General features: G+C 39.2%; 1 protein-coding gene across 1 annotated transcript; it reads left to right on the forward strand.

Moving 5' to 3' along the window:
• Positions 1-16138: 16138 nt before the first annotated feature.
• mea1 (male-enhanced antigen 1) lies at positions 16139-21822 on the forward strand. The gene is made up of 4 exons (XM_004573779.4): positions 16139-16293; positions 20381-20743; positions 20815-20923; positions 20996-21822. Exons 2-4 carry the CDS (start codon positions 20393-20395, stop codon positions 21190-21192), a joined length of 657 nt encoding a protein of 218 aa, XP_004573836.2. The 5' UTR covers positions 16139-16293; positions 20381-20392; the 3' UTR covers positions 21193-21822.
• The last annotated feature ends 1198 nt before the right edge of the window (positions 21823-23020 follow it).

Here is a 23020-nt window from a genome sequence, read left to right on the forward strand (position 1 = left end):
TTACTTGCTCTTCGAGTGAATCAACAAAAGGCGAAATGAAAAGCCGAACAACAACACTGCTGTTTCTTTAGAGAGTCTTAGCATCCATCCATCCATCCATTCGCTTCCGCTTATCCTTTTCAGGGTCGCGGGGGGCGCTGGAGCCTATCCCAGCTGTCATAGGGCGAAAGGCGGGGTACACCCTGGACAGGTCGCCAGTCTGTCACAGGGCCAACACACAGGGACAGACAACCATTCATACTCACATTCATTCGCACATTCACACCTAGTGGCAATTTGGATTATCCAATCAACCTATCCCCACAAGTCTTAGCTTACATGTGTTTATTTCATATTTTCAGTTGTTTCCCTCCACGGCTAAATAAATCGGTTTCAGTAATGCACTGATGTACAAGAATGGACATAAGGAGCTTCTTTCAAAGAAAAACCTCTGGTAGATGTTATTTTATATATTATGCTTTGTATGTTGTTCAGTATATTTCTATGCAAAACAAGAGGAACATCAATACACAGCAGTATATTCACAGTTTAAACCAGATATTTACACTTTATGGAAAACACAAGAACATTTTTTTACTGTACAACATCAATTTAGAGTAAACTTTTGTTTTAGATAAATATTGAAACGTCTTTTGAATGAGTTAAATGTCAGAATAAAGAGAGACAGAGCTTCTATTTTTATCACTTTGATCAAATGTAGGAGTACATATACACTAAGTTTATTGTTAATTAATAAGAAATACAGATAGTTTCTCTCTTTACTCTTAAAGTTAACAAATATGTTTTTATATTCATCAATCTAAAAAAATAAACATTTAGTCTGATTTGATGTTACAATTAAAAAAGTGTTTTTATCTGAAGAGTTTGTAAATATCTGGTTTTAACTGTATATTTGATTATGTTGGTGTTTGGTTTGATTGTCAGCACAAAGAGGGAGAGAGAGGAGAATGATTCTCCAAAAGTTGATTCTGTTCATCTGGACGTAGCTTTTTGTGGGAGAAATGTTTCGTCACTCATCCAAGTGACTTCTTCAGTCTCAGCTGACTGCAGGTTTTCCCAAATCTTATAAACAGTACATTTGCATAATGACTCAGCCCACTGAGGGAACAATGGGCTGGGAGGTCAGTTCTTTAATCATAATTATACAAAAGATGAGAATTTGCATAATTGTGTGGATGCCTTAATAGGCATCCACACAATTGAGTTCCTGTTTCTCTTTATTGTGTGGATGCCTTAATAGGCATCCACACTATTGAGTTCCTGTTTCTCTTTATTCTTTATTATTCCGGGTGTTTCCGTACACTTTTTGCCGTGGATCTACTTCCACAATTTTTGTGCTATTTTCACCGTTCAAACTCTAAACTGTTCTGCTCTTTCTGCTAATGCCGGCTATGACTTTTGGTGTTTATTACTATTATACTTTTTAAAATATTACACTTTTTTCCTTTAATTTGTCCCATTGAAATGAATGGGAAACTTCCACAATTCTGCTAAAACTTTCTTGTCTTTGAAACTTAACTACTGCCTCATACTTTCACCTAGAAACTTCATTCAAACTTTAAAATGTTCTCAAATGATTTGGCTATTCCTGTATGATTCAGCTTTTTCAGATCTTCTACCGTTTTAATCTTATCCCTCTTTGAGTTTTCAGTTGCAAAATTGTGATTTTTCAGAAAATACATGCGTTGCTATGGTTGCTATGCAATTAACTCAGAGGGGACAGTGAAACTGTTTGAATTTTCCCTTCATGTCCAAACAACTTCTTGCTACTCGCTCAATTTCCACTCAAGCCCCACAAATTATACACCAAAACGTAGGTATTTTTGCTGGCTTTCAGAAAATGTCACTATCATTGTTGTGGGACTCATAGATATTTTGCAAATCTCCTCAGAGTAACACAATGTCAGAAAACTCTCCATATAAACTCAATGGAGAGTTTGTTCAAAATCACCGCTGGATTTCTCTAATGAGAGGCATTTTCAAATTGTCATATCTCCTTAACGAAGCGAAGTTAAGACATGAGGCTTGTCCCCGTATATGTTCAGACACTCCTGACGCTCACAATTCAAGAATTTCTTTCTCACCTATTACCGTTCTGAAATGAGTTGGACTTGTTTGAGGGTAGGAAATTTGTCCCTCGCTCAGATTTAATCAGATTTCAATCTCTGGAAATGAACCACTTTTTTCTCTCGTCATATCTTTTTGATGGATTTCCACAGAGCCCTGAAAATTTCCATGACTGTTCACCAAAGCCTGCTGTTTCTTACGGTGAAAGAATGATTTTGATGCTCCATATAGATTTAGAGTTACCAAAGGTTGTTTGAGCGCAAGTCAAGGCAGTTTTTGCTTCGCCTCTACTCAGTTACAGTGTATTACAAGTCATATATCTTTAAGAATTTATGTTTTATCTCTGAATTATGAAGACCTGAAGATTCCCCCATCTCTTCTGAATAAAACGATGCCTGAATGACCGTTCTAGCCTCTACGGTTAGGAAATTATGGCCATTTGTTCGAGGGGAATCCTGAATGTCAGAAATACACTGAAGAAAACTCACACCTCTCTCTGTGTCTGTGTGTGTAAGGGCTGACTACAGCAGGTGCAGCTAATTTAACTGACCTACATATACCAAGCCCAGACTCTCCACAGCTCCTGTTCCCTTTACTGTCTGTGTATGTGTGTCTGTGTATCAATATTTCTCCTATGTTTAGGTATTACTCCTCAATCATAGTATTTCTGCTAAAGCAAAGTACTTCTACTACATCTAAGTACTTTTGCCAAATCATAGTATTTCTGCTAAATCATAGTATTTCTGCCAATTCATAGTATTTTTGCAAAATCATGGTATTTGTGCAAAATCATGGTTTTGGGGCCAAATATTTCTGTTATTTTATAATATATGTGCTGAATATATTATATGTGCCAAATCATAGTATTTATCCCAAATTATAGTATTTATGCCAAATTACAGTATTTCTGCTAAAACGCAGAAATAGTACCTTTTAGCAGGAATTTCTACCAAAAGATAGTACTTCTGCTAAATCAGAGTATTTCTGCTAAACCAGAGTATTCCTGCCAAATCATAGTATTTGTACTGAAACATGGTACTTCTGCCCAATCATAGTATTTATACCCAATCATAGTATTTCTGCTAAATCATAGCATTTGTGCCAAATCATGGTATTTGTGCAAAAACATAGTATGTCTGCAAAACCATAGTATATCTCTTATGTTATAGTATTACTACTAAGGCATAATATTTCTGCCAAATCATAGTATGTGTGCCAAATCGCAGTATTTATACCAAATCACAGTATTTGTGGTAAAACATAGTATTTCTGCCATATTGTGGTATTTGTGCAAGAACATTGAACTGTTATGTTATAGTATTACTACTAAGTCATAGTATTTCTGCGTTGTTATAGTATTTGTGCTAAAACGTAGTATCTCTGCCAAGTCATAGAATTAATGCAATTTCATAGTTTTTTTTTAGGAAATCTGTTATGTTATAGTATTACTACTAAGTCATAGTATTTCTGCCAAATCATAGTATTTGTACTAAATCATAGTACTTGTGCCAAATCATAGTATTTGTTGCACATCATAGTATTAGAACCAAAACATAGTATTTGTCCCAAAGTATCGTATTTGTATGGAGTAATAGTATTTCTTCTAAATCATAGTATTTCAATTAAATCTCAGTAGTTGTGTTAAAATGCAGTATTATTGCCAAATCATAGTATTTGTACCCAATCATAGTATTTTTGCCAAATCGTGGTATTTGTGCCCAAATAATAATTCTGTTATGTTATAGTATTACTACTAAGTTGTAGCATATCTGTTATGTTATAGTGTATCTGCGGAATATAGTATGTGTGCCAAATCATAGTATTTATACCAAATCACAGTATTTGTGCTAAAACATAGTATTTCTGCCATATTGTGGTATTTGTGCAAGAACATTGAACTGTTATGTTATAGTATTACTACTAAGTCATAGTATTTCTGCGTTGTTATAGTATTTGTGCTAAAATGTAGTATCTCTGCCAAGTCATAGAATTACTGCAATTTAATAGTTTTTTTAGGAAATCTGTTATGTTATAGTATTACTACTCAGTCATAGTATTTCTGCCAAATCATAGTATTCGTGTGAATTTGTATACTGTAATATCACTGTATTATGTAGTGGCTAAGTAGGGGCTGTTTACTAAGTGCATCAGTGTAAATAGGTCATCTCTTGTGTTGGAGTGCCCTCTTGTGGCGCCTTTTGGGTAGTGCCTTAGTAAACGGGAACCCTGTAAAAAGTGGCATCAGACTGATTTGTAGTGGAGGAATTTGTTACCAGTTTTCTTAATCTTTAATCTGTATGCATGTTGTAATGCATACCCTGTTCTTAATCATAGAAACCACACCATATCACCTCTCCACATCCTCCTACTGTATGCCATACCTCCCTGTACCATCCATCTGACCGCAATAAACTCCACCTGTGGTAATCTAATCCCTGGATGTCAGCCTCTCCTTCTGACCGAGGATAGTTATAGTATTTGAGCCAAATCATAGTATTTGTGCTAAAACATAGTATTTCTTCCAAATCATAGTATTTGTGCCAAAGTATAGTATTTCTTCCAAATCATAGTATAACTGCACAATAAAGGTTCTTGAGCCACATCAGTGTTTGTGCCAAATCTTAGTATTTCTTCTAAATCCTAGTAATTCTGCTCAATGATAGAATTTCTGCTATGCTTTAGTACTTTTTTCCTAGATTGTAGTACTTCTGCTAAGTCAAAGTATTTCATGTAAATCATAGTATTTCTACCAAGTCCCAATGTTTCTGCTAAATCATAAATAATGTTTTAGTACAAATTGTATGATTTGGTGGAACTTTCTGTGTTCCAGCACAAATGCTATGATTTGGCAGGAAAAAAATATTATTTAGTATAAATACTAAGTTTTAGCAGAAATGCTATGTTTAAACTTTAAAAAATTCTGCTATTTCTGCTGATGTGTGTTATGACTTTTGACCATTGAAATGAATGGAACACATTATCAATGTGGTCACTGATTTTGCATGATGGGTTGAGCTGTGCTTTACCTCAGTGAGATAAGCATCCGTTCTCAGACTGGGAGGCCTGGGTTCAAATCCAGCTTATGGCAACATTTCTTTCACTTAACAGTTAAACTTTTTTTAAACTCTTTTCAACACAAATTTCATTTTATTCACCCCTTTTCAGCAAAATTTTCAGTTTTTTTAACCCCTTTTCAGCACAAATCCAAACTTTATCAGCTCTTTTTCAGCAAAAACCTCTTTTCAGCAGAATTCTGCTCATTCAACTCTTTTCAGCAAAATTTTCAGTTTTTTCTGCTGTTTTCAGAAAAAAACTCTTTTCAGCAGAATTCTGCTCATTCACCTCTTTTCAGCAGAAATTCTGCTGATGGAACTCTTTTCAGCAGAATTTTCACCCCTTTTTTTTTGCCCAAATTCTGCTAGCACAATTGTCAATCTCTCCACCTTTTCGTTGTGAGAAAGTGTTTGGCTCAGTGAGCTAAATAGCTGCCCTTTGATCAGGAGGGCCAGGTTTGAATCCTGCTCAGGGCATCTTTTTTTTTTTTTTTTTTTTTGTTTCAACTTTTTCAGCTTTTTTCAGCAGATATCTTCAGCCGTTAAGGCATCCACACTGCATTTTCGCAGGAAATGCAAATTTTTCTAGTTCTTTATTATTCCGGGTGTTTCCGTACACTTTTCGCCGTGGATCTACTTCCACAATTTTTGTGCTATTTTCACCGTTCAAACTCTAAACTGTTCTGCTCTTTCTGCTTATGCCGGCTATGACTTTTGGTGTTTATTACTATTATACTTTTTAAAATATTACACTTTTTTCCTTTAATTTGTCCCATTGAAATGAATGGGAAACTTCCACAATTCTGCTAAAACTTTCTTGTCTTTGAAACTTAACTACTGCCTCATACTTTCACCTAGAAACTCCATTCAAACTTTAAAACGTTCTCAAATGATTGGGCTATTCCTGTATGATTCAGCTTTTTCAGATCTTCTACTGTTTTCATCTTATCTCTCTTTAAGTCTTCAGTTGCAAAATTGTGATTTTTCAGAAAATACATGCGTTGCTATGGTTGCTATGCAATTAACTCAGAGGGGACAGTGAAACTGTTTGAATTTTCTCTTCATGTCCAAACAACTTCTTGCTACTCGCTCAATTTCCACTCAAGCCCCACAGATTATACACCAAAACGTAGGTATTTTTGCTGGCTTTCAGAAAATGTCCCTATCATTGTTGTGGGACTCATAGTTATTTTGCAAATCTCCTCAGAGTAACACAAAGTCAGAAAACTCTCCATATAAACTCAATGGAGAGTTTGTTCAAAATCACCGCTGGTTTTCTCTAATGAGAGGCATTTTCAAATTGTCATATCTTCTTAACGAAGCGAAGTTAAGACATGAGGCTTGTCCCGGTATATCTTCAGACACTCCTGATGCTCACAATTCAAGAATTATTTTCTCACCTATTACCGTTCTGAGATGAGTTAGACTTGTTTGAGGGTAGGAAATTTGTCCCTCGCTCAGATTTCATCAGATTTCAAATTCTGGAAATGAGTCACTTTTTTCTCTCATCATATCTTTTTGATGGATTTCCACAGAGCCCTGAAAATTTCCATGACTGTACACCAAAGCCTGCTGTTTCTTACGGTGAAAGAATGATTTTGATGCTCCATATAGATTTAGAGTTACCAAATGTTGTTTGAGAGCAAGTCAAGGCAGTTTTTGCTTCGCCTCTACTCAGTTACAGTGTATTACAAGTCATATATCTTTAATAATTTATATTTTATCTCTGAATTATGAAGACCTGAAGATTCCCCCATCTCTTCTGAACAAAACAATGTCTGAATGACCGTTCTAGCCTCTACGGTTAGGAAATTATGGCCATTTGTTCGAGGGGAATCCTGAATGTCAGAAATACACTGAAGAAAACTCACACCTCTCTCTGTGTCTGTGTGTGTAAGGGCTGACTACAGCAGGTGCAGCTAATTTAACTGACCTACATATACCAAGCCCAGACTCTCCACAGCTCCTGTTCCCTTTACTGTCTGTGTATGTGTGTCTGTGTATCAGTATTTCTCCTATGTTTAGGTATTACTCCTCAATCATAGTATTTCTGCTAAAGCAAAGTACTTCTACTACATCTTAGTACTTCTGCTAAATCATAGTATTTTTTGAAAAATCATAGTATATTTGCCAAATCATGGTATTTGTGCAAAATCATGGTTTTGGGGCCAAATCATAATATTTCTGTTATGTTATAGTATATGTGCTGAATATATTATATGTGCCAAATCACAGTATTTATACCAAATTATAGTATTTATGCCAAATTACAGTATTTCTGCTAAAAAGCAGAAATAGTCCTTTTTAGCAGGAATTTCTGCCAAAAGATAGTATTTATGTTAAAACATAGTATTTCTGCTAAATCAGAGTATTCCTGCCAAATCATAGTATTTGTACTGAAACATAGTACTTCTGCCCAATCACATTATTTGTACTAAATGATAGTACTTGTGCCAAATCATAGTATTTGTGCCAAAGCATCGTATTTGTATGGAGTCATAGTATTTCTTCTAAATCATAGTATTTCAATCAAATCTCAGTAGTTGTTGTTAAAACGCAGTATTATTGCAAAATCATAGTATTTGTACCCATTCATAGTATTTCTAGTAAATCATAGCATTTGTGCCAAATCATGGTATTTGTGCAAAAACATAGTATGTCTGCAAAACCATAGTATATCCCTTATGTTATAGTATTACTACTAAGGCATAGTATTTCTGCCAAATCATAGTATTTGTACTAAATCATAGTACTTGTGCCAAATCATAGTATTTGTTGCACATCATAGTATTGGAACCCAAACATAGTATTTGTCCCAAAGCATCGTATTTGTATGGAGTAATAGTATTTCTTCAAAATCATAGTATTTCAATCAAATCTCAGTAGTTGTGTTAAAATGCAGTATAGAATTGTAAGCTTTTCCACCTTTTTTCAGTTACGTGAGAACCAGTTTGGCTCAATGAGTAGCTGAAAAATGTCAGCCTCTTCTGCTGTTTTAGCAGGATTTCAGAGTTCAGCTTTTTCACTTGTTTTAAGCACAAATTTCAGTTTCTTTACCTCATTTCACAACAAAGTTCTTCCTCTTCACCTCTTTTCTGCTAATTTGAGCTTCTGCTCCACAGTGCACATTGTCCCTCTCATCATATCTTTGCTTGTGACCAGAACTCATTTGGCTCAGAGGGTAGGGCATCTGCCGTGAGACCCGGTGGCAGAGGTTTGAATCCTACCTGTGACAGTTGCTACACATGTTCCCTGCTTGCATGCGCTCTGCTTTCTTGTGTGTCACTGCTCTCCAGTGTGTCATTACACATACAGCCATCTTCAGCAAGTACTTCTGCTTCTACACCTCTTTTCAGCTCATCTTTTTGCTTCTTTGCCTCTTTTCAGCAGAAATTCTTCTGATTCACCTCTTTTCTGCCAAATGTTTAGCTTTTTCACCTCTTATCAGCACAATTCTAAGCAGCTTCTGCTAATTTCACCACAATTGTCACTCTCTCCACCTCTTCTTTGTGTGAATGAGTTTGGTGCAGTGAGGTGAATTGCCGCCTTTAGACCAGAAGGGCCAGGTTCGAATCCTGCTCAGGGCAATGTTTTTTGTTTGTTTTTTTTCAACTTTTTCAGCTTTTTTCAGCAGACATCTTCAGCGTTAAGGCATCCACACAGCATTTTCGCAGGAAATGCAAATTTTTCTAGTTATGATTAAGGAATCTAGTTCTGATTCTGGTTCTGTCTTGGTTAAGTCCTCAGTAGTCCTGATTGTGAACTGTTGTAGTCCTGTTTTAATTCCGGATCAGTTCTGGGTCTGGTTGAATTGGGGTTTAGTCAGGCCCGGCCCTAACCAATCTGGCGCCCTAGGCAAGATTTTAGGTGGCGCTCCCCCTACATCAGCAGTGTAGTGTATGTACTCACAAGAAACCGAATAGCTTTGTCTTTGACCTTTTTTTTTTTACTTAAAGAAAGCAAATTCACAATCAGAATAATTAACAAGATAAAAAAAAGATATGAATAAATAAATGAATACAAAAAATAAAAAATGAATATATGAAATACAATAAATGTTATATACATAAACACAATAAAACGTGTCAACAAGTTGGATAAAATAAATTAAAAATACAATATAAATAAGGCACTGCACAAAACAAGATATTAAATAAACCAGTATGACTTTAACAACTATATTACAAAAAAGGGGATCCTACAGAGTTCTCTAGTTGTGCTTTTTAATACTGCATTAACTAGAATGACTTACAAATTACTGTACACCACCCCCTCATCAACCTCACATCACCTGCTACAGCCTTACTCTCCTAGTCTTTCTTGCAGCAAAGTCATCTACAACATCATCATATGACAACTGATTTGAGACCACATGATTTATGCTTATGATGGAAAGTCCACTGAGACGTTCTTGCATCATAGTAGATCTCAGGTAGGTTTTAATGAGTTTGAGCTTAGAGAAGCTTCTTTCAGCAGCAGCTACTGTAACAGGAAGAGTGGCAAAGATTCTCAGAGCAACCCACATGTTGGGGTAAATTTCTACCAGCTTCTTCTCATGCAGGAAGGTCAAGAGTTCCATGTTTGTCATGTTCTTTGATGGCAATGGTGGGAAATTCTGCATTTCCATTGCAAGTTCTGTGCCATTAATGTCCGGCTGGCTGTCATGGGTCAGAGTAGTACTCAGTGTTTGGCACTGCTGTAGCAGCTCTTCTTTTTGTAAGTTGTGGAAATCGAGGAGTACTCCAAACTTGTCATTCACCTCTCCAAGGTTCTGAAATCTCTCATCAAGTGAAGAGATGGCTGTATCCACTACCACATTAAAAAATGTGGTTTCCATTTTTTAAGTGCATCTTGTATGGGCTCATCTGGAGACTCATAACCGAAGTGCCTTTTGGTGGTTCTCAATCGCTTTTGTTTGAGTTCAGCCTCCACATTCATTTCTTCACACATCTCCTTTGCCGTTGTCTGTGCATCAGAAAATCCAGTGTTTCTGTAGCTGTGAGGGAATCTTTGGTTTTCTTTAGCAAGTCGACAGCCACATCTAGCTGCATGGAGGGCGACTGCATGAGTTTACTCACATACTGGATCTTGCTGAGAATGTCATACCAGATGGCTGTACAAATGCAAAAACGATAGGATCCAATCTCCTCAGCCAAAGACTGGGCTTCAACTCTGACCACAGGGTCTGTAGCTGTTTCCCTCACCTCCAGAAGAGCCTCTCTGACTTGCCGAGCCTGATATCTGACTGCCTCAATGCTTTTTATCCTGCTTTCCCATCTGGTCTCAGCCCATGATTTCAAGGTGGTTTTCACATGTTTCAGGAGAACACCCCACCTATGGGTGGAGGCTGAGAGGAGCTTGAATAATTTTGCTAAATGCCCAAAGTAGCCAAGGGCATCTGGTGAGCTTTTTGCAGCATCAGCTACTACCAGATTTAAAGTGTGGGCACCACATGGGACCAAAAAAGCTCTTGAGTTTAGCTGAAGCAACCTTGCCTGAACACCTTTATTTTTTCCCTTCATGTTGGCCCCATTGTCATAGGACTGTCCTCTGCAGTCTTCAAAAGGAATGTTAAGCTCCTCTATCCGTTTTAGCATGAGAGTTGACAAATGATCTCCTGTTGATTCCTCTGCAACAAGAAAGCCCAGGAAATGCTCTTTAACTTGTGGTATGTCTTCTCCTGACACTATCCATGTGGTAGATGGCCCAGGGGTGGGATTTAGAAACTTCAACAGTGCATCTGAAGAGAGGAGTATGTGACACCACTGAGTATTAAAGTCTAATAATAAAAACATATGATTCCAGGAATAAAATGAAATGATATAATATAAATGAAAAACCAAAGAGATATATGTATGATGTTAACTGATATGCAAATTAGATTAGATTCAATTTATTGTCATCATTACAGTGAAATGCTGAACAGCAGAATGCAAAGTAACAGTATAATATCATATGAGAATGTTATGTTATGATTATCTTTGACCGAATCACAGCAGTGCTCATATTAAAAAACAGCATTCCCTCTCATGTTATATTGCTTAATTAACATTAATGATGTGCGCTTTAACAACTAGGCTTACAACTATAATATATACAGGGGTGGAAAAGTGACTATTACCTGCAGGGTAAACGTTAGCTAACCAGAAGGCAATAACAATGTAAACAAAAAACACCTGCTTAAAAGATGAATACAAATGAGGAATGGTGGGAAAGGTGGGAGTACTGTAATTACCTAACGTTACATTATTATTTTCCATAACAATTTAGCCCCCTCCACAATATTAACTGACGTTAAAACAGTTAACTAGCTATTTATTGATTAGCAATTAGCGAATCATGTAACATTAGCTTAATGCTAAAAATTTAGGTTACTATCACATTCAGACAAATAATTTCATGTAGGCTAACGTTACCTACCTCTGTCTTTTTCTCGTTTCTCCTCCTCTTCTTCTCTCTTTTTTCTTCCCTGGCCACCTGACAGTTTTGGCCGTTTTGACATCTTGTGTTGACTTTTTGATGTGGTGACGTCCAAAAGGAGCCATGATACGGGAAGGGAGGGGGCGCACCGTGCGGGGAGGGGGGGCGTAATGTTGTAACAAATAATATTTCTATTAAATAAGCTTTACTTTGCATTTTAATTAACGTGGGATTATTTTTTGTATTTAGAAATAATAGTACCAACTTTTTTTTTTTTTTTCAACATTTGTGGCACTGGCGTGGCGCCCCCTGATGGACGGCGCCCTTAGCATTTGCCTATACGGCCTATGCCACGGGCCGGCCCTGGGTTTAGTCCTCGTGTCTTGATACAGCCCCGACGTTGTTCTGCCTCGCTGCTTAATTAAAAAAATAGTTTAAGGTGACGTGCACATGTGATATATATTTTTCCCTATATGAAGTCATTCTTTTTTGAACAAAACTCAAAACACAGCCTATTAATCTTTCAGTCATTTCTAACCCCCCCTTCCCAAATCCCACATGCATACTACCCTTTAGGGCTAAGACCCGGGTGTATCAAATGTCTGCCTCCGCCTCTGAACTTGACCCCCCCAATGTTCAGCACAAAGTTACGCCGATGATTACGATGGATGACCGTATCCATAATAAGGCTGGTAAATAAGATAAGATAAGATAAGATAAGATAAGATAACCTTTATTAGTCCCACACGTGGGAAATTTGTTTTGTCACAGCAGGAAGTGGACAGTGCAAAAGTTATGAGGCAAAAATTAGAATACAATAAGAATAAATACAGTACACAACTGTACAGAATAGAATAAAATAAAATACTATATACAGTAGAATAAAATAAAATAAATATACAATAAGATAAAAATAGAATACAAATACAAATACTATATACAACTGAGTAAAAATACAACGATGACAGAAAGGATTATTGCACTTAGTATTATTGCATATGTATGGTGTTAGATTATTCTGTTATTATATGTTACCTTGTATATGTAATCAAAATAGTTGAATTATGTTAACTGCTGTAGATCATATTATACCCTTTAACATAGAGTGTGTGATCAGTATGTAGTTTTAGTTTGCATTATACTTCTGACTTAAAAGAGTGTGAAAATCATTCGATCTATTGGTATGTATTACTCAACACTGTTGAATGTATTACACTGTTTCTTGACATTTCATACTGCTGAATCATGAAGAGAATGTTGTGTGCAGAGGACCTTGTCCAGATAATAGAAGAAACAGACCACATTCCTTTGGTGAAGAGCAGAGAGACAGGGAGCCGAGGTCATAACTTAGGCGCTGTAACAGAGAAAGAATGTGATGTTTTGGCTTTTACGACTAGCTGGGGGCCACTAGAGACTATAAAAAGCTGAGCAACCCGTCACCATTTTGAGACATGTGCCTGACCCTCTGGTAGCATCTCTCCCGTCCGGACGTTGTAATGCTCTGACTGTTGAATTGTATGGAAATAAATGATTGTTGATTGAGCATTTATACACCGAGTATTGTCCTTCCTTCAGCCCAAAGATTCAAAGAATTGGGTGATTTCATGTGTGTGCTTGATCAGTTAAAGTCTTTGTTGTGGAGTCTGACAGCAGTGGGGAGGAAAGACCTGCGAAATCTCTCCGTCCCACACCGTGGGTGCCGCAGTCTCCCACTGAAGGAGCTGCTCAGTGCTGTCACAGTCTGCTGCATGGGGTGGGAGATGTTGTCCATCAGGGATGACAGCTTAGCCGCCGTTCTCCTGTCACTCACCACCTCCACTGGGTCCAGAGGGCATCCTAGAACAGAGCTGGCCCTTCGGATCACCCTGTTCAGTCTCTTCCTGTCCCCAGCAGAGATGCTGCCGCCCCAGCAGACCACGCTGTGTGAATGTGAAATGGGGCAAGGATGGCCTACTGAATATGTTTTTGAATACAAATCAGAATCAGAATCGTGTTTATTGGCCAAGTATATGTGCAGACACATACAAGGAATTTGGTTCCGGTAGATGGAGGCTCTCAAGCACGGCAATGTAAATCACACACACACACACACACACACACACACACACACACACACACACACACACACACACATGTGTCTATATATACATTACACATGCATACACAAAGCTGTGTAAACCAACTATAAATAACTCATCTAAACATAAAATACAGAAATGAATGAGGTGGAATGAATACTACAGAATGTACATAAGGTGCAGCTGCAGTCTGGCAGTGGGAGCAGTGTGACAGGTCAACTGTTTAGAAGGTAGATGGCGAGGGGAAAGAACCTCAATAAAAAGTGTAAAAACCCAAACGTAATAAGAAGTCAGTGATGTGTCCGTCATTCCCTGGGATTTTGCAGATACAGTCTTTGATTGTTCCAGGGATGATTCCTGATCACATGACTCTTTTTGATGTTTTTCAATAGTTGAAGCGGGGCTCATTTCTTCCATCTCTTACAGTTTTTTACAGACGCTAGGACACATTTCTCAATACTTAGGTCACTTTTGCAAAACACTTCACACAATCCTCCTAACTGACCCTCAGCTTGGCAAAGCAGTTCATTTCACATTCAAAATGCACTACAACTACCAAAACACTTCATTCAGGTCTCAAATAAACTCATTCTTCCAGAACACTAGCAAAGGTTGACAGCCGACAAACACACTTTGTCACCCACAAAACAATGACCTAAAAAACACTAACAACATGTTACACAGTGTTTTCTTGTGTAAAACAAGGACACATCTCTGTTTATAATTTCAATATATGTTACTGGAATGAATCAGACATCATGCAGAATTCGTTAATATTTGTTTATGTATTTTTATTGTTTTTGCACTAAGTAATCCCAAAATACAAGAATTTGTATACACACCATCCACTGATACACATACAATAGTAATGCTAATCTACTCGGTCTCCTCCATTTGGCCACAGGTTCTCATCCACATCACATCTTATGTCATCTAGGGCAACACACCTAGGAAAGAATCTCCTGGCTGCCAGAATTGAAGGAGTTGAACAATTGAAGCAGTAACACCTGTGTAGATGTTCATCTACAATGAGAATCAGCTGTGGCTGGTTAAACTGCATTTTTAGATTTAAAATATGTTTCAATAAAATATTGCTGTTGGATTTTGCTGTCTTTTTAAGTTTTGCATTGTGTTATTGTTTTGGCCATAAGTTTAACAGTTTTGAAAACAGTATGTAAGCACATGCAAAATGTCCTGTACGTACAAAGATTTTTGGCAGTTGTTGTGTCTGAGTGAGAATGTGATTCATGAAATTTGAGAGATGTAGTCATTGAATGCATTTTGTGCCAAAACAATGATAACTGGTCCTCAGTTTAGCCCACATAGACTTCTGTTGTGCTCACTGTGTGAGGAGTTTTGCAAAAGTGACCTAAGTATTGGGAAATGTGTCCTAGCGTCTGTAAAAAACTGTAATCAACATTGGGTTTATTCCCCGTGCTTACCATAAACTTTTTCTTCAGTTCTACACTAACTGCTAATAATAACAATTATTATTACAGTTCTACTCTCCTCCTAAAATGAGCTTTTTATTCTGAACGGTATCTGAAAAGTTCAAGTTTCCTCTTTGAATTCATAAAAATTATCGTGTTTGTGTGGCTGTTGTAATCATGCATGTTCCCAGTACAAAAATACCCTCCATAGATTCAGTCATTAAAATAATCCGATCAGCAATGAAGACTAAAGTTGAATGTATGAAAATGACTTTGTTCATATTAGGAGTGTGTCAAACCAACAAAATGTCCCTTTTTTATAATGACGTTGGCTCCACGTTTAAATGGTCTGATGTTGCTGACATCACTGAATGATGAAGCAGCCACGCCCTCACCTTCCTCCCTGACGTCATTCTGTGATTCGCCACGTCGGAGGTTTGACTCCTCCGAACGGCTATCCTGAGATACCCCGGAGCACAGTGCTGTCCTACACCACTCCCCGGGCGCTGGATTGGTGGCTGCCCACTGCTTCACTGAGTGAATGGGTTAAATGCAGAGAGTAATAATTATTACATTATTATGATCTTTTTACATTTGGGTGGCTTGGACTTTATTCTTCTCTGCAATATTCAGAAAATCCCAATGAAACTCTCAAACTTCCATCAACAAGCTCTTTTGGCTCTTTGATCTATAAACATAACTTTTCTCCACAAAGACTTTATTTTTGGAACAACTGTAACATTCTTTACAGGAATAAGGCTCTATTCTTCTTTATTATGGGTTTAATTTAATTTAATGTTTTATTTTTTCCCCTCCCTTTTAATCTGTGTCTCTATCGAGTTTGCTTAATTGTACGTACTCTTCCAGTGTCTCCTCCATGTGTTATGCTTGTTGTTATTATTCCCGTTGAAATAGCTGGAGGAAAAACAAACACTGTACATGTTTTTTAAAAAACAAAACAAACTTTATTATGGAACAGCACACAGAAAACGTATACAACTTGAACAAAATTAACATAAGCCAGGGGGTGTAATATAAAAAGTTACATACATTCAAATAATTTAAGAGACTCTCGTGTTTGGACGACCTCCGCTACGTGCTCTGACGTCAGCGCTGTTGCGTCCTAACGTACCCGGAAGTAATTGTGCGCAGTAGCGGCTGCAGCTAGCAGCGGCTATCAGGAGAAGTTGTGGTGGCTAACAGTCGCAGCAGCTCCTCCGAGAGGACAGACGGAACGACAGACAGGTGAGGCTCACGTGCGACCGGCGTGTTTACGACTCTGACAAACAAAGAAACAGCTGGAGGCTTCATGACAGACACACCGCGTCTGAGTCACTGTTAGCTGCTCCAGCTGTTTCATCCTCCTCTCTCTCTCTCTGTGTGTGTGCGTGTGTGTGTGTGTGTGTCTGTCTGTCGGCAGCAGCAGCAGGTAGTGTCGGTCACAGGTGACGCCTCGCGGGTCTGAGCCCAGTGTATACCCGGTTAGCCTTCAGATGCTAACATAGTAATTGGGATACTCCAAATACTCTGAGTACTGCAGAGCAACTACTTTGATTAGTTTAAGTAAAACAGTAAAAGACTCGGATTACATGACTAAAGGTAATTCGATTACACTTCAGTTACAGATTACTGAGCTGAACTCAGTAGCTTTGCTAGCATGCTAGTTCTATCTTCAGAGTTGAGGTTGATAAGATAACCTTTATTAGTCCCACACGTAGGAAATTTGTTTTGTTACAGCAGAAAGTGGACAGTGCAAAGTTACATAGCAAAATTAGAAAAAACCCACTGGAATAAGATAAGAATAAGATACTGTACACAATAGAATAAAACAGAATACAAATGCTATATACAATTGAGTATAATACAACGAAACTGAAGTGGGTCCAGTGATGAGCTCACCAGGCCCCGAAACTGAGCCAGGATCAGCCACTCCAGGGTCTTCATCAGGTGTGATGTCAGAGCCACCGGCCTGTAGCTGTTGAGGTCCTTTGGGCGTGAAGTCGTTGGCACTGGTACAAAACAGGAGGTTTCCAGAGCTCTGGGACTCTCCCCAGGCTCAGGTTGAAGAGGTGCTCCATCACCCCACACAGTTGTTATCAAAGGCATCTGCTGTGATGCTCACACCTTTGATAAAGTCTTGCAAGTGTCAGCTTTGTTTTTATAGATATAAAAATATGGAAATGTACTGATGTATGATCAGAATTACAACATTTCTGACTCTCAGAGGCGAAATTTCCCTGATTGAAATCAAATCGATTCTAGAAATCAGTGACGATACCCGGCCCTAGTGGAGAGTGTCACAGGCTGCATCCGCGTTGGCCCCGGGGGGGGGGGGGGGTTATCGCGATAACATGCGAGAATTCTCGGGACAGGTAGTACGGTCGCATGCTAACGGCTAACAGCTCAATGTCTCTCACAGTGACGTGCCCGGGGGTTACACCAACTGTCATTCACAAACACTGCCAGTCCCCCTCCTTTCCTCTTACCGCTCTCCTCCTCCTCTCTCTCCGTCCTGTCCGCCCACAGCAGCTGGAATCCCGGTAGCATCACGCTTAGGGCTGGGCCATATTATACCGTTCACGGTAATACCGGTATAATGTTAGGCAACGATAGGAAAATGAAATATCGCGATAGAATATGAGTAAAACGCGCAGTGCCTTTGTTTTCATGCACATGGCCGATTGTTGAGTGAAACAGATGAACCAGAATTGGTTTGTAAAAATGGTGCAACTTCCGTGATGTGGAACTGGTTTGGTGTTTGTCCATCAGATACACAACAACACACATTTTTTTTTGCAGAACATGCAAGCGGCCGTCGTTATTGTCGTATTTGTCGGACTAAGATGCTCTTAAATCTGGGAGTAATCTGGGTCCTAAACTCCGTATGCTTCAGTTCAAACGAACACTGCAGCATCACTGAGAGTTAAAAACTGTCTAAATTCTTTCATCTTTAATAAAACGATCAGCATTGCTGCTTTACCAGGTGTAACTATAAAGTTTAACTTCCAGGCATCCATGAAAACAAAATGTATTACATTTAACGGAGTTAGAAGTTAGCAGGAAGCTAGCGGAAGTTAGCTCGCTAGTTTCGCTAGTTACCTAAGCATGATATAGCATGTTCTGACGGAGAGATTTCTGAAAAAAATCAAACGTACAGCTCTGCTATCACGTCCAACATAAATGAAGACAGGAAACTAAACAGCAGTGACGTTTGTAGGGTTACTGAAGTTGGGCTAGCTGGTATATCATATAATGATGGGCTACGTGATCGCTAGCGACACAGCTATGTTAGCATAACATAAACAGTGAAGCTGGAGGACGAACACTAACACTTTCCCATTTATAAAAGTTAACGTGAAGGTTCCTCATGGTTAGAGACAAATGCAATCGCATGGCAGGATGCTGTAAACGGACCAAACTTCAGTCAGGAGAACAACTGAGATAATCCATCCACAATACGAGGTTAGTCATTAATATACTGCAACAACATGGGAATAGAGCCGCTGCCAGAGAATTCAACATTAATGAATCAATGGTACAGAAGTGGAGGAAGCAAGAAGAATGAGTTTAATAAAGTTTGATTTATCTGACTGCTTTGTTTCGCTTAATGTGCCTTATAATCCCGTGCACCTTATGGTCCGAAAAATACGTACTGCACACTGCAGTTTAATGTTGCAAAGCACCTCTTTTTAACTTCAGTGGATATTATACATGGTTATGCTCAGGATATGTCAGCCCATTTCCACTGGAAATGCCTTTTGGTTAAACTTTCAGCAAGGAATTTGCATTTGCACTGTTACAGTTTTATAAAGCTTTAATGTACATAAAAACCAGCTTCTTGTTTAAGTGAAAATAAATGGAAGGTTGTCTTTTTGCGCTAGTAATGTTGTGGAGTTGTATTTTGTCTCGCATCAATTATATCGTCGGTTATATCGTTATCGCAAATTTTCAAATATATATCGTGATAAATATTTTTGGCCATATCGCCCTGCTCTAGTCACGCTCGTGTCCGGAGTTAGCGGTGTTAGCCAGGACTCCGTTAGCATCATGATGCTACATTGCCAGTGTCTTTTTTTTTTTTTTTTGTATAAAAAAAAAAAAATTTATTAAGAAACAGTATACAGAACATGTATACAATCAGAACAAAATTAACATATGCCAGGGGGTGTAATACAAAGAATTACAAACATTCAAATAATTTGTTACATTGCCAGTGTCATGCCAGCACCACTGCAGGATGCAGCGCTAACAGCTGATCCCCACTGTAAACAAAGGATCCATGCGCTGGGTCCCCAAACACGGCTGAAAGAGGTGGAAAAAAAGAGAGAAAGACAACCAAGACTAGCACAAAACGGTAGTCCATGATTGCAGAATCTAATTGCTAAAACTTTAGTTACAAAAAATTACGAGAAAGTAAAGAGGAGATAAGAAGGTCAGAATGAGCGGAGCTGCTGTAACAGGCTGCCACACACGGGGGGCGCCGGAAGTAAGGTTTTCAGGGGTCATCACACTGACCCTAAAGTAATTCATGCTAAAAATCTTGCTCTGTTAAGGAGATATATAAATATGAAATAATAAAAATAAATAAAATGAGAAGGAAAAATGCTGCATTAATAATTCTGTTTCATCTGCACTTTAGCAGGTGCTAAAATACTCTGATTACTACAGTGAGAGTACTCTGATTACTGTATGGTGGCAGGTGTCAGGACAGTGGTTATCAGTGTGAAAACCGAAGACAATTCAACTGTGATAACAGATATATGATTAACTTGTTAATTTTAATGGCTAAATTTCATATTCACAAGTCCAAATGTTTAGGAAGACATCCCTCTTTTTATGTATTCTCCTTTGAACTTGTACAGTATCTTAATTCAGCTAAGAACTCCACTAACCCAAAAGCTATAAAAACTATTGGTGTTTGTGAAAAAAATCAAGATCTTTCAATCATTTTATTCTTTGGCTTGATCAGTTACTTTCCCCCTAGCATATTTATGTTGTAGGTTCTGAATATTGTTTTTTTTTTTTGTTTGGCTATGGTATGCAATTTTTTTGTCAATGTGGTACTGTTTAATTCTATTTTGTACTGTACTGATGTTTAAATAAAGGTTTGAATGAAAAAAAAAAATTGGTTATCAGTGTGAAGGTTCTGAGCGCGCTCATACTGAAGGAGGCATTCGATTGGCTGTTTTCCTGAGAACTCGTTTCATTGGTTAGATGTTATAAACACTCCCTGTCATGATCATGATTGCTAATTGTTAGCATTTGTGCATGTGAGCAGCATGATAATGTCACATTAGGTTGGGCAGTCACATGACCTGTTACCTGTCATCAGGTGTGTCTGTGGATGGAAGTGTGCAGCTCTGCAATGGGACCAGAGCGCGTCTTACCGAGCTCCGAGGACGAGCTGGGAGAGGACGAGCGACCGACGGACGGAACGCTGCCGCCGGGTGCCATGTGGGGTGGGGGGGATGGGGAGGAGGAGGAGGCAGTGGGGGAGATGGAACCGGATGGCGAGGAGGAGGAAGACGAGGAAGATGGCAGTGGGGGAGGGTACTACTACCAGCCTCTGAACCAGGAGCCCGACGGTGTGAACGGTGGCGAACAGCCAGAGGATGAGGAGGAGAAGCGGGGGGAGGAGACGGGGGAGGCGGCCTCCCACTCTGAGCAGCTGCAGCAGGTGCAGCAGCGGATAGAGGTGAGATCTGCCCCGCGACAGGTGAGCCACGTCTCCCCTGGCACTCAGCTTACCTGCACGTCTTTCCACAGGTGTTGGGGTTGCACCTCCCCGAAGCTCCGCCTCCTGACAGCGACGAGGAAGAGGACCCCGAAGGAGCAGCTTCTGAGAGGAGCCATGCCTCCATCCCCATGGACGCAGGTGAGACACACACCTGTGACACCTGTTCGGTGACTCAGAATAAACACTGACATCACTTCCTGTAACCCGCAGATCACGTCGAGCTGGTGAAGAGGACGATGGCGGCCGTGGCGCTGCCATCTTTGGGCGTGCCGCCGTGGGCGCGGGAAATCTCCGACGACCAGTGGAAGGACATGGTGCGTGACACGCTGCAGAGCCGACAGAGCGCCGCCGCCCTGCGCAAACCTCCCCGGCCCCTGAACGCACCACAAGAACTACATCAACTCTGAACTCTGACTGTCCTTGAATGCACCACATAGACATCACCATCACCGTGGGACCCTGAACGCACCGTGACCATTCCTACAGATTAATGGACTGAGCACAGCACAACCACTTCAGGAGCCCCCAGGTGACATTGGACACCTGAGCTGAGCTCACCTGTAGTTCATTATGACCACTTCAGGGCCCAAAGATAAATACAGTGCTTTGTTTCTCCAGAAAAGTGTAATTTATTGAAGCCCATAAAGATTCCAGGTGATCAATATGGTAATTATGAATAATAAATTAACAGTTTCAGTGAGTGATTGTTCTGGTGTTTGTTTATCACTGGATAAAAAGTTAGATATGTAACTGACAATATCGTTTTCTAACTTTAAAATCATACAGATATATAAATCAGTTATTGATCGGATCTGCTGATTGGTGGTAAAATATCAGTTATTGATCACTGTTTGATAACTCATGCCTGACTTATTTTGCACCTGTGTGAAAACACCGTCCTTTCTTTCCCTTTCCAAATAAAAGCGTCACACCGGTGCACAGTGTAAATGTAGTTTCACTGGAACATTTTTTTTCTTGTCTCTGTGACGAGTTTTTAAACTGAAGTGGAAGATCAAATAAAGTCCGACTTCAATGTTTGCATCAGTGTTTTATTGTGAAAAAGCATCGGTCCCCATATTTCTGAGGGTCAGCGCGTCCGAGAACTTTGTCACTACCCGATCCGTACCGGAAACCCGATCGGTACCCCGCATCCGCGAAAGGTTTCTACTTCCGGTCGTAGCGTTTTACGATAGTTATGGGTCAGAGTATCTGTTAAGATGTTAAGAATAACAAGTATATCTTAAAATGTTTGCAATAATGAAGCATTTCAGTACAATGTAGACAAAAACGAAAAATAAAAAGAAAGTTACGGCTCAGGACTCACCGATCCTTACTGCGCATGTGTAAAGTCTGACCGTACAAATCGGGTCTACCCGATCCGTACCGCGCATGTGCATGGGGTTTTCTTCTTCTTCTGTTCGTTTAATGGCAGTTTACTCCCCAGTGTACGAGGATACCGCCACCTGCTGACCACGCGAATGAACCCTATTATACACTGAATTAGCGTCATTACAAACGTGTGTTAAATTTGATTTAGCGATAGTCGAGTGTGTTTATGCTTGTCTGTGAAGAGAGGATTGCTGGAATAGTGATGATGATGTGCGCTATCACTGTCAATTGTCAGTAAACACTTCATCTGGCTGATGAATCTACACGTGAGATATTACAAAGTCTGCATTATTAACTCTGTAATTCGGCGCCATTCTTCTTATTTTACGGCGCTGTTGCTCAATCGGGGGACGCTCTCTGTTGAGGAGAAAAGCATGAATTTCTTTGTATACGGATTATCCATTGTTTAAATGTCCCGGGCAGTCGAAAAGAAGGCAGAGCTGTTGAGAAATGCTAGGAGCTAACTGGGCGCTAACCGCATCATTCAAATATATTGAATGTCGCAAAGAGAGGAAGTGACGTAAGATTTGCGCATGCGGGGTACCGATCGGGTTTCCGGTACGGATCGGGTAGTGACAAACATCAACGGGAGCTTTTTTTTTTTTTTTTTTTTTTTTTAAATTAAATTAAACTTTATTTATAAACAACAGTATAACATACAAGGCACCATCATTAATCCGATTATGTTACATCCTCGGTTGAGCATTATAGCAAAACAAACAAACAAACAAAACGAACAAAAAAACCCCCAAAACAACAACAATAGTTAAAAGAGTTAGCACAAAAAGAAAGAACAGTCGTTGAAGGATTCGAACCAAAGGCAAAAACTAACGTGCAAAAAAAGGG

This window comes from Maylandia zebra, linkage group LG13 (genome assembly GCF_041146795.1).
Source record: "Maylandia zebra isolate NMK-2024a linkage group LG13, Mzebra_GT3a, whole genome shotgun sequence".
In the NCBI taxonomy this organism is placed as follows: Eukaryota; Metazoa; Chordata; class Actinopteri; order Cichliformes; family Cichlidae; genus Maylandia; species Maylandia zebra.

What these genes read in the sequence shown, in the direction of transcription:
- mea1 (XM_004573779.4), top strand. Translation starts at nt 20,393, where the DNA reads ATGGAAGTGTGCAGCTCTGCAATGGGACCAGAGCGCGTCTTACCGAGC. An exon ending in AGGTGCAGCAGCGGATAGAG is followed by an intron (nt 20,744 to 20,814) that starts GTGAGATCTGCC and finishes GTCTTTCCACAG; the next exon opens with GTGTTGGGGTTGCACCTCCC. An exon ending in CTCCATCCCCATGGACGCAG is followed by an intron (nt 20,924 to 20,995) that starts GTGAGACACACA and finishes TGTAACCCGCAG; the next exon opens with ATCACGTCGAGCTGGTGAAG.